Source organism: Falco rusticolus, chromosome 3 (assembly GCF_015220075.1).
Source record: "Falco rusticolus isolate bFalRus1 chromosome 3, bFalRus1.pri, whole genome shotgun sequence".
Taxonomy (NCBI): domain Eukaryota; kingdom Metazoa; phylum Chordata; class Aves; order Falconiformes; family Falconidae; genus Falco; species Falco rusticolus.
Genome location: NC_051189.1, coordinates 112,726,154 through 112,740,362, shown reverse-complemented (window position 1 = coordinate 112,740,362; position 14,209 = coordinate 112,726,154). Strand labels below are relative to the sequence as shown.

General features: G+C 48.8%; 1 protein-coding gene across 1 annotated transcript; it reads right to left on the bottom strand.

Moving 5' to 3' along the window:
- Positions 1-82: 82 nt before the first annotated feature.
- GPR157 (G protein-coupled receptor 157) lies at positions 83-13,677 on the bottom strand. The gene is made up of 5 exons (XM_037380952.1): positions 13,235-13,677; positions 6,763-6,976; positions 4,151-4,345; positions 3,359-3,635; positions 83-945 (listed from the first exon to the last, which is right to left on the bottom strand). The coding sequence occupies exons 1-4, from the start codon at positions 13,609-13,611 to the stop codon at positions 3,414-3,416; spliced, it is 1,008 nt and encodes a 335-aa protein (XP_037236849.1). The 5' UTR covers positions 13,612-13,677; the 3' UTR covers positions 83-945; positions 3,359-3,413.
- Positions 13,678-14,209: the final 532 nt, after the last annotated feature.

The following is a 14,209-nucleotide window of genomic DNA, read 5'->3' as shown; positions in this document are numbered from 1 at the left end:
AAGAAACCTGAAGGAAGATCATGCAACAGTTTCTCATCCAGATACTCCAAGGTGCTGAGACCCATCACAACATGCTTAAACATCATCTTGGTAAAGAAAAAAACCTTTATTTTGTACAAGCTGGAGAAAATACTTAAAAACCAAGCAAGTGAGGAGCTGTAAATAAGGTAAAACACCATCTTCAAATAGCAAACAAAACCCCATCCCCTCCCCAGCTCTGATATAACATTCCCAAGGCAAGAACAAACCGTACGCAGCCTGTGCTTCAGCAGAGGACATCTGGAGTTCACAGCACATGCTGGGAACCATCCTGCTGCTGGTGAGAGCTGTCCTTGCTGGAGGCTGGGGTGGTACACCTAGATCTCCCTGAGCACCAAGGCAGTCTGCAGAGTTCACGTTTCCTCAGGAGGCAACCACCATGCCGCCACCACAAACCCTGACGATGATGACCCCTAACGATCAAAGAGGGGTAACAAATCATCAAGAGGAACCATCCACCACCACTACAAAACAAACATATTTGCACACTGTTGTCCACATTCAAGTGAAGAACAGGAGCCAGTATGGAACCCCCTTGAAGATCTCGCACACTAGGACTGAAATCCATGCCCCGGATAGTCCTACTCAGCATCTACTCAGCTTTTCCCGTCACCACAGTATTTGTTCATCCCAGAACTCACAACACATTTGCCTTGTCAGACAGAAAAGCAAAACCCCAAATAATTTTTAAAATGTATAATGGAGGGTGAGGGTAGGGAAGGAAGAAAACCAGGAAGTTGGAGTACAGCCAAACAGTATCTTCCAGAGGATCCTGAGCAAAGTTCAAGACTGAAGCAGCTGATATCTGAACGCCAAGGAGCAACAGGACCTGTTCAGTTTGCTCAGCCGCTCCAGCGATGCTTTTCCCCAGGCTTTAGCTCCCTCTGTGGGACTCTGAGACAATCCCTGCTCAAAAAGAAGCACAGTTAGAATCCAGGACTGCACCATTTTCCTGCGCACAGGTTTGCCCTGAGCCGGGACAACAGGCTTGCTGCAGCCCAAGCCGCAGGGACACCACCTTGCAGCAGCTGAAAACAGGTACGATGGACCCATTCCTAAAGGACAGCCACATACCCCAACCTCAGCCACCTTCAGAAACACTGGAGTCTGAACTCCTTCCTGCCAGGCAGGACTGCAGAATTTTGAGTCATCTTCACAGACAGCTGAGGCTGCAGGGAGAACTGCACTGCAGCACCAGCCCTGCACTTGCACATCATGCCAGAGACCTGCCAGGAGCAGCGAGGCATTTCTGCACACCGCCCCCCCTATTATCCCACTTCTGTTAATATTTAGGCTGCAATCAACTTCAGCGTTAGGAACTACAGACACCTCTAAGAGGTTCTATCGGCTGTTTTTCCTTCTCTGTCCTTGCCGACACGAAGATGGCCAGAGACTTTCCACTTGTATCAGCACAGGTGCTAATGCCAGTAGCCGGCCTTTACAAACCAGCATGCTTCCCTGAACCCCTGGGAGCTGGAAATGTAATTCTGCTGAGCTGCATGTTCCTCCAAAAGCATTTCTCAGAGCTCTGTTATGGAAAAAAGCGAACTGGGAACGAGGAATCCCTTTTGATTAGTTTTTTGTGGGTGGGGTGAGGTGTTTGTGTTCGTGGTGTTTTGTTTTGTTTTCCCTTAAGCCAAGTTGGTGACAATTTTACTTCCTTTCTTCAGGGCTGGCTCCAAAAAACTGAACACAGCACAATTCTGTCTCATTACATTCAAGATTTACTGTCCTGCCTTTCTGCAAAATACAGCTCCTTCTCCCAAGCCATGGGGGATTAACATGAAGTTGAGCTACAAAAGCTGCTACTTGGCTTTTTAAAACTTCTAAAAATCTTTTTGAAAGGAGGAAAACCCTCTTGAAGTCATCTATGCCAGAGATAAGATGCTTGCTTCTACCCTTGAAAGACTCTAGGGATGCTAGAGAGTTGAGCCCCTCTACAGCCCCATGAAACGGGCTGATGAGCTCTTTGACTCCACCTTCCCATATTTACACAGCCTGCGTACAAGGGGACTTAAATTACATTAATAAAGTTAATGACAAGTCTTCAATAGAGGAAATAACAGGACTTGCCTCTGCCTACAGTCCCATGAGATCGTTTAATTGTTCTGCATGCTGTTAAAATAAAATTAAACTAATAAGAACAGCTTTTGAACAGCTGGGTGCCTTGGAGCAGTGGGAGCCTGACATCTGCCCTCTCTCCCCATGGAATTCAGGAGGCTCCTCTTCTTTTTGCAAAAACAATTGTTTCAATTATACAAATTGAAAAGAATTATCAATTGATTAAAAAAAAAATCCTGTTTTTTCAGGCTTTGTTGTTTGGGAGGAAAAGAAACAGATGTATGTGAGAGAGGTCTACTCAGAGAGACCTACCAAACCCAACACACTGCTTTCTTTTCAGGATGCTCAGCCCTCACGGTACCCCACGACCCAGGCAGGCTGGCTGCCTTTCAGACTCAGCCCTTTCTACTGAGTGTGACCTGCAGGGTAAGTGCTTCCATGGAGGGTGGGAGAGACACAAGTACACAGGGCTTCATACTCTTTCCAAAGAGACTGCAGTTCCCAGCACATCACATTTTTTACCTAAGCAGTCAGGACAGCTGACCTGTTTTTACCTCCTTGAGCTGCGCTCTGCTACTGAAGAGCATGCTACCAATGTCTGCTTCACAGACAGAAACCCCCCCAGCACCCCAGCCCCAAGTGCTCTCACATGGATTATCTGACACCCCTGCGTGTCCTGTGGCTGTCAGTCGTGAGGTGAAGCGCGAGGCAACAAAATGCCAACACAACTTGACCAAAGCTAGGACGTCAGTGTTCAGTCTTGTACCTAAGATGATGAAGAACTTCTGACAATTTCTATGTCAGCTTGGATGAATCACCCACCGATTTCTTTCTAGGATGATCAGGGATAATGCAGCAGGGATTGCATTACCTTATGAGGAATACTTGGGGCACTAAAAACATCCGAACCGCGCAGCCCTGAAGAAATGTATGCGTGCGTGGTATTTCATATTAGAAGGAGCCGCTAATTCCTCTTGTTCAGTTTTCACTGGTGTTCTGTCCTTGCGGCCAGGCAGCACTGAAGTCTATTTCCCCATTTTACAGGCTCGAGTAACAGACACTACCCCAGCTCACAGGGAAGGGGAGTGGATCGGTTCTGTAAGTGGTTTCACCCCAAAGGAACATGATGTGGAGCTGCTGTAGAGTCAGACAGGGAACCTTCTCAGCAGCAGCACAAACCTACCTCTCTGTCAAACACATATTCCCCACCCCTCATATCACGAGGCTGCACACAGGCAGGGCAGAAGGAAAGACTCACGCTAGGTTTTTACCGAGGAAGAAGAAATCAACACTGCAATGTAGGCAGCCCAGGCTCAGGTGCTGGAAAGCAGGGGTTTCGTCCGCTCAGGGTCCAGCACGTCCTTGCTCTTGTGGGGTTCTGGGCACTGCCAGGAGCTGTTTGATCTTTGCAAAGGCCAATCCAACTCATCGCAGTGGCAACAACAAATGGAGGAAAACAGCCGAGTCTGGACCACCCGTGTACAGAGGACAAACATGATACAGTTGGCACCTCCTTGGAACGTGTTACCAATTCCCTGCAAGGGCAAGAAAGGAGTTAACCAGTGCCGTTCCTACGGGCACCCCCAAGAGAAGAGCAAACGTCCTGTCAGACTGGCTATAGCACTGCCCAACTGACAGTCGGCAACTTCCACCTAAATGAGAAAAACAGATTCAGAAAAATCAACGCAAAGCCGGCCAGGTGGTGCTGTCGGCGGCCGTTTCCACAGCCTGGCCAGGGGAGGAGCCGGCCGAGCCCTGCTGACGGACAGACACACAACATTCCTGGTCTAAGCCTGCTTTTCCTGCAAGCAGCCAGCATTGCCAGACTCTCCCATTGCAGCCACGCTCTGCAGCCACCAGATGCTGCTGGAGCAGCTGGTGCTGAGCATCCCGGATAGCGCTGGCCAGCAAGGAGCACGCGTTCTTGCAACACGCACGTTGTTTTACCGGTACACTCTGCATCCTGCCACAGAAGAGTGATATTAAGAGCCACAAAGCCTTATCTCCCTCCCAGATCCTCCTCCTAATGGATTTCCTGGCAAATACTTACGTGCAGGACAACCAGGACTGAATTTTGCACTGCAGGGGAGTTACAGAGGGTCAGAATGAATCGCACAGTGCTCCAGATGCGGAGGATGATAAAGATCACAGGGATGAGAATCAACTTCTTATCTGCTATGGAAGTCCGGGGCTGAAATGCAGGTGCTCTTGAGAGAATCGGGCGATACTCTGAGAGAGCCGCGTGCTTCCATGGAGGGTGGGAGAGACACAAAAACATGAACAAAAAGCTACATACATTGGACATTTAGCTCCATGGGGTTCTTTCCAAAGCAAACTAAATTTTTGCATCTGGAGGGAAGTTAAGAGGGACACAGCTCTGAGCACTCATCTTCAGCCACATTCAGGCCTTGCTAATGCAAACATTCCTGCTGAAGCCAGGGAGCGGCAAATAAAGGATATCCGGCCCTTATCAGAGCCTAACCAGGTCATAACAAGATAAAAAAAAAAACGTGGTGCTCCATAAAATAGGTTTGCTGGGCCAGTGGCCTAGCCCCATTGCTGTTGGCTTTACCACTTTGTAAAAACACGGCTAAGAGTTTGGCCTTGGGAATGCCTCTGATTGACAGAGAGAAACACACACACACACAGAGGGAGAAGACTAGCTCATCCTTCTCAAACTATTCAAGCTTTTGGCCTCCACCACAGCCAGCAAGTTCCACAAGGCATTTATGCCCATGTGAACCAGTCCTTCAGTACGTTTGTACAGAACCTGCTGCCCAATTTCTGACCATGCACTGTCAGCAATGGGCTTCCATAGATTAGGACAAGCCAGCAAACCTCTCTATACCAGCACACGTAGACAAAACCCAGGGATGTGTGCCCTGGCTCAGGGTGGTTGGAGGCGTAAGGTCTATGAGACCTTCCTACGGTAGAAGCTACTGGAGGCACTCAGATTCCTGGGTGGGGAGAGCAGGTCGGCACAGCACACGGAGCAGCTGCTGGGACACACGATGCTGACTACCAGGGTGTTAACATGGGTGAAGAGACTGAAACCCAGGATAGCCAACCTGCAGAAAACTATTCCTCCCATCATCAAGGCTACAGAGCACACACAGCTTTGATGCACAGTATTCTCCTTTAGTCCAGTGCTCCCAGCCCTGGCACCTTACCTCCTCTAGAACAGAGCTGTATGACAACATTGCACGCTGGCCCAAGCCAAACCCCGCTGAGGGCTTTCAGTGCAGCTTCCTACCTGCTTCCATGCAGTCTTTTCCATTCGGAAAGCCCCTAGTACACACGCCACGTGTGTCCCCCATAACAGCTATTTCCATAATTTCTCCTGCCTTTCAGACTGTGCAGAAGCCACGACTGCAAAGCCCACTTCAGCCATTAACACAGCCCAAATGCAGCCCTGGTTGCCTGCTGCTCTTCCTTGAAAGTGGGAGACCGCCCAACAGTAAAGAGGCTTAGTAAGCTGGCTACCAGACTTGGGAAAATCCCTGGTGATGAAAACAGAGATGCTCCAGTCCAGATAGCCCTGTGCGCTGCTGGAGCAGCAGTCTGAGTCACTGTCTGAGTGATGAGTGCCTGCCCTCAGCACTGCTCCTCTAAGGGTCTGGGCAGGGAGTGGGGAAGGGAGAGCGCAGTGCCCAAGAATCCCTGGCAGAGGGAGAGGGTGGGAGCCTGGCCGGGCAGGGGGTCAGGTTGCCCAGCAGTCACACTGCTATCTTTGACAGCTGCTGGAACACAGCGTCCTGTCCGATTCGTGTCAGGTGATGGTGACAGGCACTAGACCAGCAAGTCCTGCCCAGCTCCCCCTTTCCCAGGACTATTAGGACTGATTAAGACTAGGTTGTTCTTCCAACTGTCTGCAGGATCCTGCCCCAACCAGATTTGTGTTTACCACTAACTACAACTGCCATAGCTGCACCACAGCAAGCACATTTGCAGTGGCAGCATTCTCCAGAAGGACATCTGTTCAGATGTAGGTCTTTTCCCCCCTAATACAACTTAAGAGAAAAAAAGGAATCTCTGGAGGTAGTTCCTCCTGTCACTCTCAATCGATATTTCTTTATTACACAAATGTGTTCCAAATGCTGGATTCTTTGTCTTCACAAGGAACAGCAAGAAGCAAATAAGCCTCTAAATTCTGAAACCCTCCTGGGACAGGGTGTCTTCCTCTACTGTGTGTGTGCAGGGTGTCTAATGCTATATAGTGCCCAAACTCCCAAATGAGGCTTTATACTGCTAATACAAAACAGGTATTCATAAACACAAGCTATCATTAGAGGTAAGTCCAGACACCAATCTCACACTTGGTACAAGTGCAACTCTGTGGACGACTGATTAAAGCCGGATTTTGTCCTTCACATCCCGTTTCAATTCTTACTGTAAGGATTTACATTTCATTCATATACATTCCATAACCCCCTAAGTTTTCAGAAGGCTTTTACATTCTTCTTGTGCTAAGTCACTGTGTAATCATGTTGCAGGGTGCTCGATCAGGTGTACTGCTTCTGTCAGTGGTGGGTGCATTTTGGCAGTATATGAAGCAATTGCTGCCTGTGTAGCTGCTAAATATGCAGCAAAATCTTCAGAGCATGGGAGGATAAAAATCACATAGCAAGTCTGCAACTAAGTTGAAAGCAGCAAAATACTCACCGCTCTATTAATGTGCTTCTTGATGAGAATGTAGAGCACTGGCAAAGTCACATAGGCCAGTATCTCCCAAACTTTCCCCGTCAACAACATCCACAAGAGACGATCCTCTGCATCCAAGTTGACCCAACACCACCCCACAGAAACATTCGAGGCATCATAGCCAATCTTCTTCAGAGCAACAGCCGCCACCGTAATGCCAAAGGGAACTCCCCAGCTGAGGAAAGAACGTGAAGAGCAGGGTTAAGCCTCAGGGTTAAGGACTCAGTTTAGTCCCTCCAGCCTCTGGGAGAATGGGTGACAGGCCAAGGGATTCTTCATCAGACAGGATGCCAATACTTATTCCCAAACATCAACAGTCCTGCATCAGGCCGAAGGGAAGCGACTGGCATACAGGTATTGGACTGCGTGTGAACATGGACTGTAAATCCACTCCCTAAGGACCTACCCGAGGAACCTGGATCCCCAGTCCTGAAGGACAGATACATAGTGATGTGCTACACTTCAAAGTGGAACCTGGCCTGCACAGCAAGCACCTAGGGTCCAGCAGGGTGAACGGGAGACATCCCACCAGCTCCCCTTCTCCCGCTCTCTCCTGGATACAAGGTGAAGTCAAGGATGGGACAAGGCCAGAGCACTGAACAACGTGACTCTGCTGTAGGACCCAGCCATTCAGGAGCAAGCTGGCCGATCAGAGCTTTCACAACACAAGCACCCAAATCCCACATTCTGATTCTTAAGTGACACTTGGCACATAGAGGACCAGCACACAAAGAAATCCGTACTTTTATTCCATCAGTTGTTGTGTGTGTTTGTTCGTTATGTTTTTAAGTGGAGGTGTAGCAAAAGGATAATTTCTGAAGGACAATGGGCATATTTCTTCCCAACGAAAAGCACTGGCAGTACCAGCAAAAAGCTAAGAAAGGAAAGAGGAGCCATATTCACGTAATTTGAAGCTGTGTTTTGACTTTGGCTTCCCTCTTCTGCCTATTTGCAAAGGCAAATACAGGAAAGCATTTAGAAGAAAAAATAACTGTGGTGACACACATGAGTTAAGTCACTCAACAGCTTGGGCTGCCCACAAAACACCGTGAGGAAGAACTGAAAAATTCCATGAGCCCAAACGTAAAAGTGCTCGGCGCCTTCCTGGGTGCTGTTAATACCCAGGACTTTACAGGCCTGCCCCAGCCCATGACGCACAACTCACAAGTTACTCCACAACTGAAACAGTGCCCTGCCTTCAGCTGAATGCATCACTTGCCCTTCCCATATTCACCCTCAGAGAAAGGTTCTGCAGAGCCTTAACAGGGACAAGGGACACTCCAATGAATGACACGAATGCTTCAGAGAGTGCTCAGACTGAGCTTCCAGCATAGCCCTCCTGGTCTCTCCAGACTCAAAGAAAACAAAGCCATTACTGTATTGCTTTCATTACCTTCCTGGCTCACACTCTTATTTCACTGACAGCCTGTGGCAGCTGCAGAGAGCGTGAAAAGGATCTTCCTCCTAAAATCAGTTTCACGTGCACCAGAGTATGTAGGCAGCCAGCAGTTGTCTAGATCAGATTATCTGAAATTCCACAGCCCAGCTGAAAAATCACGAGATAATCCCACAACATTAGATTTCAAAAATACCCCATTTCCTACTCTTAAATAATGCCTGTTCACAAAACAAACCAAATGTAAATACAGCGCTGTAAAAATCTCAAGAGTCAATCTTGTAGCATGTTTAGAACATTTTGTTTCAATGTTCAGTTCGGAACAGCCAGTGCTAATCCAAGACAACGTTGTAATTTAAGGACAGTTATGCTGTGGGAAGTCCTCCCCATGCTGTTACCAGAGCAGGCTTTCTAAAAACATTCCAAACAGCACCACCACGAAAGCTTCCACACAACTCAGGACTGATTTTGGTAAAAGCCTGAAAACAAGGATTACAGATGCAAAGACGTCCAAATTTCAGTACACTTGGAAGAACTGACCACTAAGGTAAAGAATTCAAGAGAACTGGCACTTACTTAAAGAAAATATGTTAAGGGCACACAAGCACCAAGAAAAAGGAAGCATATTAAGAAACTAATTTGCCTAAATAATGATCTCCATGGTGACCTGAAACTAAAAGAGAACTATATGAGAAGATAAAACCAGGTCAAATTACTATGCATGGATATAAGAGAGAGCAGCGTTAAGTACATACCGGCAACTAAGTGAGGCCGCAGTAGGGAATAACAGACTGCTAGGCAAGGGACTTCAAATCTTCAAGCATCTAAGTAGTAAAAGGAAAAATGTGGAATAAAACTGCCACACATTAAAGCAGTTAATTTTCACTGACAGTGTACTGGGATGAGATGGCTAGTACAACTAACACCAAGGATAAAGGATTACAAGCTCAAAGGGAAGTTACAAAGTATCTAGAAAGCAATCAGACATCTCAGTGAACTTCTTCAGCTCCATTTTAGAAAATTGGAAAGGAGAACTGAGACCAGTGACGTGATCATTCTTAAGAACCCCTAAATGACAGATTCCCAAGGATGGGAAGATATTAATGCTTTATACACATCTAGAAGAATGGAGGAACAAAAGAATCAGAATACTATACACCCAAGGCATATGTGAAGACCGGAACAAAAAGGATCCAAGATAACACAGAGGAGCCCCAAAGACAGCGCAGTTATGTAGGCTGGGCCGCTCCAAAGCACGTGTGCATCTAAACGCACTAAATGCAAACTGTGGGAGAGAAGGGAAAGACAACCACTTGTATCCCTGTAAAAAGGCTGGCAGCCCCACCTCTAAGGCAGACACAACGGTATCTAATCTCTGTATACTTCCCTAATACAGGCCCTAGCAACCTATTAACAAAGACACATGCAACCCAGCATATTTTTCCACATTAACAGCAACACTGCCTTTATACAAGGTAAGATGGGGACCCTGAAAACTGCAGCAGCGTACAACTCAAGTTGTATGGGTTTTCTTGTCCTCAGTACGCCTGGGTCAGATTGCTTAATACCACACTTTGATCTACGCAGCACAGCTGCCTCCCCTGCCAGAGGGCAGATTTGCTGTCACCTGCCTGCACAGGTTAGGCAACAAACCGTCCTCCCAGCAAGCCTACAGGCAACTCCTTCTGGGGACAGGAATTTTTACTCTGTAAAGAGAAACAAATCAGTCTTCTGGATATACCAGCCAATTTCAGGAAAGAGCTTTAGCACACATTGTAAGCAGAACTCCAGACCAAGTCTGTTGCTATTTAATTTCTGCTCCCCCCGCAATATCAAGCAGTTCACAGTACCCAACTACCTGGAACCAAGCAGAGACTCCTCCCAGAGAAGCCTGCAAGAGCCACACTTCAGTTGGCCTGACCTAAAAGCTTTTATAAACTAAATGATAAAGCCACAGCAAATTTCAAAAGATCCTGCACCTTACAGGCAACATGGAGCGACTTCAGTCCGGTTCTGCAACGGAGCACCCGGCACTGTCACAGTCAGCCGCGAGGACCCAGGTGTACAACACAGTAGTACCTGAAAGGATCCCCAAGTTCTCTGTGGACATGCATGGTTATAAACGTCTATTTAAGTGCACACAGATCTATTTTACTTATATATATGTATATACACACACACACACAAGTAAGCATATGCTTCTAACCATCTGCATAGCCTGATCACGAAATGCAAATACTTCAGAGGCTGACAGAAATTGCTATCAAAAGCAAATAAAGAAACAATCCCAAGGTGGGTTCTGGTCCATTCCTCACCCTGAGTTTGGATCAGCTACTCTCACAGCAAAGATTACATTACCCAGTTAAGTGATACTTGATATTTGGATATCCAGAACGAGTGAGGTAGCCAGGAAATTTACACTCCGGATGCTAAAACTTACACCTTACGACTACAGAAATATTTTTAAAGCTAATAGCAAGCCTGTTTTCAAAGCTCATCCGAGTTCAACAAGTAAAACCAAAGCAGAGCCTATAGCTCTCTAATTTACCAGTAGAATAGGTGGATGTGTTACCACATCAAGGATTCCAATAAGGAACAAACCTGTTTGACAGGTTTGATCCAGTGTGCCATCCTAATTTCCCTAAAAAGAAAATTTCAGGTGCTGACTTCCAACATATATTTAGTCAGCTCCACTCAGCTAAAGAACAAACAGTCTCTGGTTATACTCAACATTTAAAAAGTATTCATCTTCACAAACACTTGCCCCCTATGAGTAACTGCTTGTGAAGAACAGAAAACATGCAATGACAAAACTCCATCCTGCCTTGAATCCCTTCCAGAAGGGTGTCTCAGAATGGCTCTTCACACAACGATCACTGAATGACTGCATTAGCAACCTATGAAGCAAGGAGGGTGGGGAAAAAAATCCCAGTTGCTTGCCTAGACAAAAATACTGGAAACTTATCTTTATAGCCATAAAACATCACCTGCTTTTTTCAACCTTTTCTTTTTTCCCCAGACAGGTTTCCCTCACCTACCTTCTGCAATTAATGTATGCGCTAGTATCTTTTCTTATCAGTTGCAACAGTTCTCATCTGCATGGTACCAAAAGATTTTTTAGCTAACAGCACCAGAGAGCGCCAGGTAGCACTTTGAAGCACTGGGAAGTGTCAGAGGAAGCCATCTCCAAGCATTATGTCCAGAATTTGATTATATGACTGAGTTCTCAAGTAATGATAGGAGTGCAGGTAAGGAAAGGAAGGTATGTCACAAGGGGATGGGAAGAGAACAAGTTCTCACTTGTTTTCTCTGGCTTTTCATACAGATCATAAAGCAGAAAGAAGCTTTAAACACTGGCTGTGCACAGAAGCGTGGGAGCCATTTACAAAGCAGAACCTGGCAATAGGTCTTCAGTGACAGCTCTCTATATTGCCCTTTGAAAAGAGCAAGTGGAGCTGATCAATACCAAGAAGATGGCATTTTATTTTTACTGCAAATACCTGAAAATAAACCTAGCAAATCTACCGAGGAAGTTCAGTTTGAACACTGCTTTCCTCTCTGTTGCAGGGTTAGAGCAATCTTTCAGGATTTTTACAGTTTCAAAGAGAGCGCACAGGTTGCGGCCAACATTATTCCAGTGAATCTGCCCGTTTCCAAATAGCTAAGAAGCACTAAACCAGATGGAGAAGTTAAAAGTACAGACAAAGGGCACACGACAAGTGATGAGCAGACAGGAAAACTACAAATAGGCCAGATGTGCATCAACTCTTGGATGTAGCCCAACATAGCCAGCATGCCCATAAAGAAGTCAGACTCCTTTTTTCTGTGCCTTTAGCAACATATGGCTCTTGACTGGCACTCCACCCTCTCCATAATGCTTATAGCCCTGCTCCATTCACTTGAAATGAAATAACCTAACAAACTCCACTGTCTCGCTGTATCCTGTTTCAACCTCACCAACAACAGCCTGATGTACCCCGATGCATGCGCAGTCACTTCTGGCCTCCTCACATGCAGACCGTGCTGTCAAGCAACCACCAGAACAGGTAGGGCAGGAATCCAAGTCGCTCCTTAATTCACACCCCACCTCAGCGTCTTTCTCCTGCCCACCTACACCTGGACTTGACTCTAATTCAATCACCTCCCAGGTGATGCTGATAGAAAATAAAAGGTGACAAATACTTGATAAAGAAAAAGAAAATCCAGTACTTTCCCTGATGTTTTGGGTTTTTCTTTCCCCTAAAGCAAGTCATTCCTCTTATGATTTCTTGCAAAAGCTTGGCAGCACAGAGGACTAAAGCATCACTGTTTTGCTTAGTGTGGAGGTAGCACATGATTCCACAAGCTCAAACAGCATAATGAAAGCTTTCACCGAACATGACATGGAAAATCAGCTCACTAAGTAGCAGAAACTGAGACCTAAAGCTACACTGTGGTCTGTTTTGTCTTGGTTTCAATCAAACATGCCAAAACAACCTTCAGAATCCTTTCCAGCAGCCTCCTCACTTGTAGGCTCCATTCTCCTATGAACACCGAATCACAGCAACCCGCCTGGGGGGAGGGGAAGGATCTGGAGACCAGGCTGACAGTGGGAAGTCGGGGACCCACAGAAACAGGTCCCCAACACAGGAGATTTGGCAGCAGCAGACAGGTCTTGCAAACCCAAGTTTCGTGGTATTATTTCTAGGACATCAGAGCAGATTGTGGAGGGAAAGCGGAAACCAGGATTTTTAGGGTCCTTATCCCTTGCCAGCGATTTTTTTCATGTGACCTTAAGCAAAAGGTTTTTAAGTTTTCCACATCTCTGTTTCTTTGCTTGGGAGGGGAGGGGGAGAAGTAAGCAGGGCTGGTTGGTTAAAAGACGGCACAATCCCTGTTTGAAAGGAACTTGAGGACGCGCTACCCTTAAGGCAAGCGCGGGTGACCAAAGCGCCCACCCGAGCGTGCAGCACGCAGCAGTGGTGGCTCCTGGCCGCGGGGTGGCTGCCTGTGGGGTCCACACCTCGGGTCCTCCCAGGAACAGCTGACAGCACCCACCTCACGACATGGAAGCAGCAGAGCAAGCCTGTGCCCGTAGGCGAGCCCCTCACGATGGTGACATAGAGGTAAAGGGCGATGGCCATGGTCCAGAAGAAGGAGCTGGTGTTGGAGAAGGTGGACAGGGCACCCTGCAGCACGCAATCCCACGAGGTCCTGTCAAAGTCCTGCAGCACCCCGTAAAAGTACGAGAGGGCCGAGAGGAGGTCTGCCAGCGACAAGTAGAGCAGGAGCTGCCGGGGGCGGGTCCGCAGCTCCGGCCACAGGGCATGGGTGCAAACCAGCAGGCTGGAGCCCAGGAAGGAAAGCACGCAGGAGACCAGCACGACGGCCCGCTCCGAGGCGTACAGCTCCGTGGGGGGCAGCGGCGCGGACATGCCGGGGGCGCGCAGGGAGCGGCACCGGCAGCAGCGCGGCGGCGGGCGGGCGGGAGCCCCCAGCGGCGGCGGGGCGGGGCCAGGCACGCCTGGAGGGGCGGGGAGGGGAGAGGCGGGGCGGGGAGAGGCGGGGCGGGGCCAGGCACGCCTGGAGGGGCGGGGAGGGGAGAGGCGGGGCGGGGCCAGGCACGCCTGGAGGGGCGGGGAGGGGAGAGGCGGGGCGGGGAGGGGAGGGGCGGGGCGGGGCCAGGCACGCCTGGAGGGGCGGGGAGGGGAGAGGCGGGGCGGGGAGGGGAGGGGCGGGGCGGGGCCAGGCACGCCTGGAGGGGCGGGGAGGGGAGAGGCGAGGCGAGGCGGGGAGAGGCGGGGCGGGGCCAGGCACGCCTGGAGGGGCGGGGCGGGGAGGGGCGGGGAGGGGCGGGGCGGGGAGGGGCGGGGCGGGCGGGCCGGTCCCGCTCTCTCCACCACCGGCCTGGGGCGATCCCTGCAGCTGGCCGGGCTTGTAACCGCTCCGGCCAGGGCACTTCGGAGACAACCGGCTGCGTGTCCCGGCGCCCAGAAACCACCTTTTCTCTGTAAATACATATACATCTGAAAA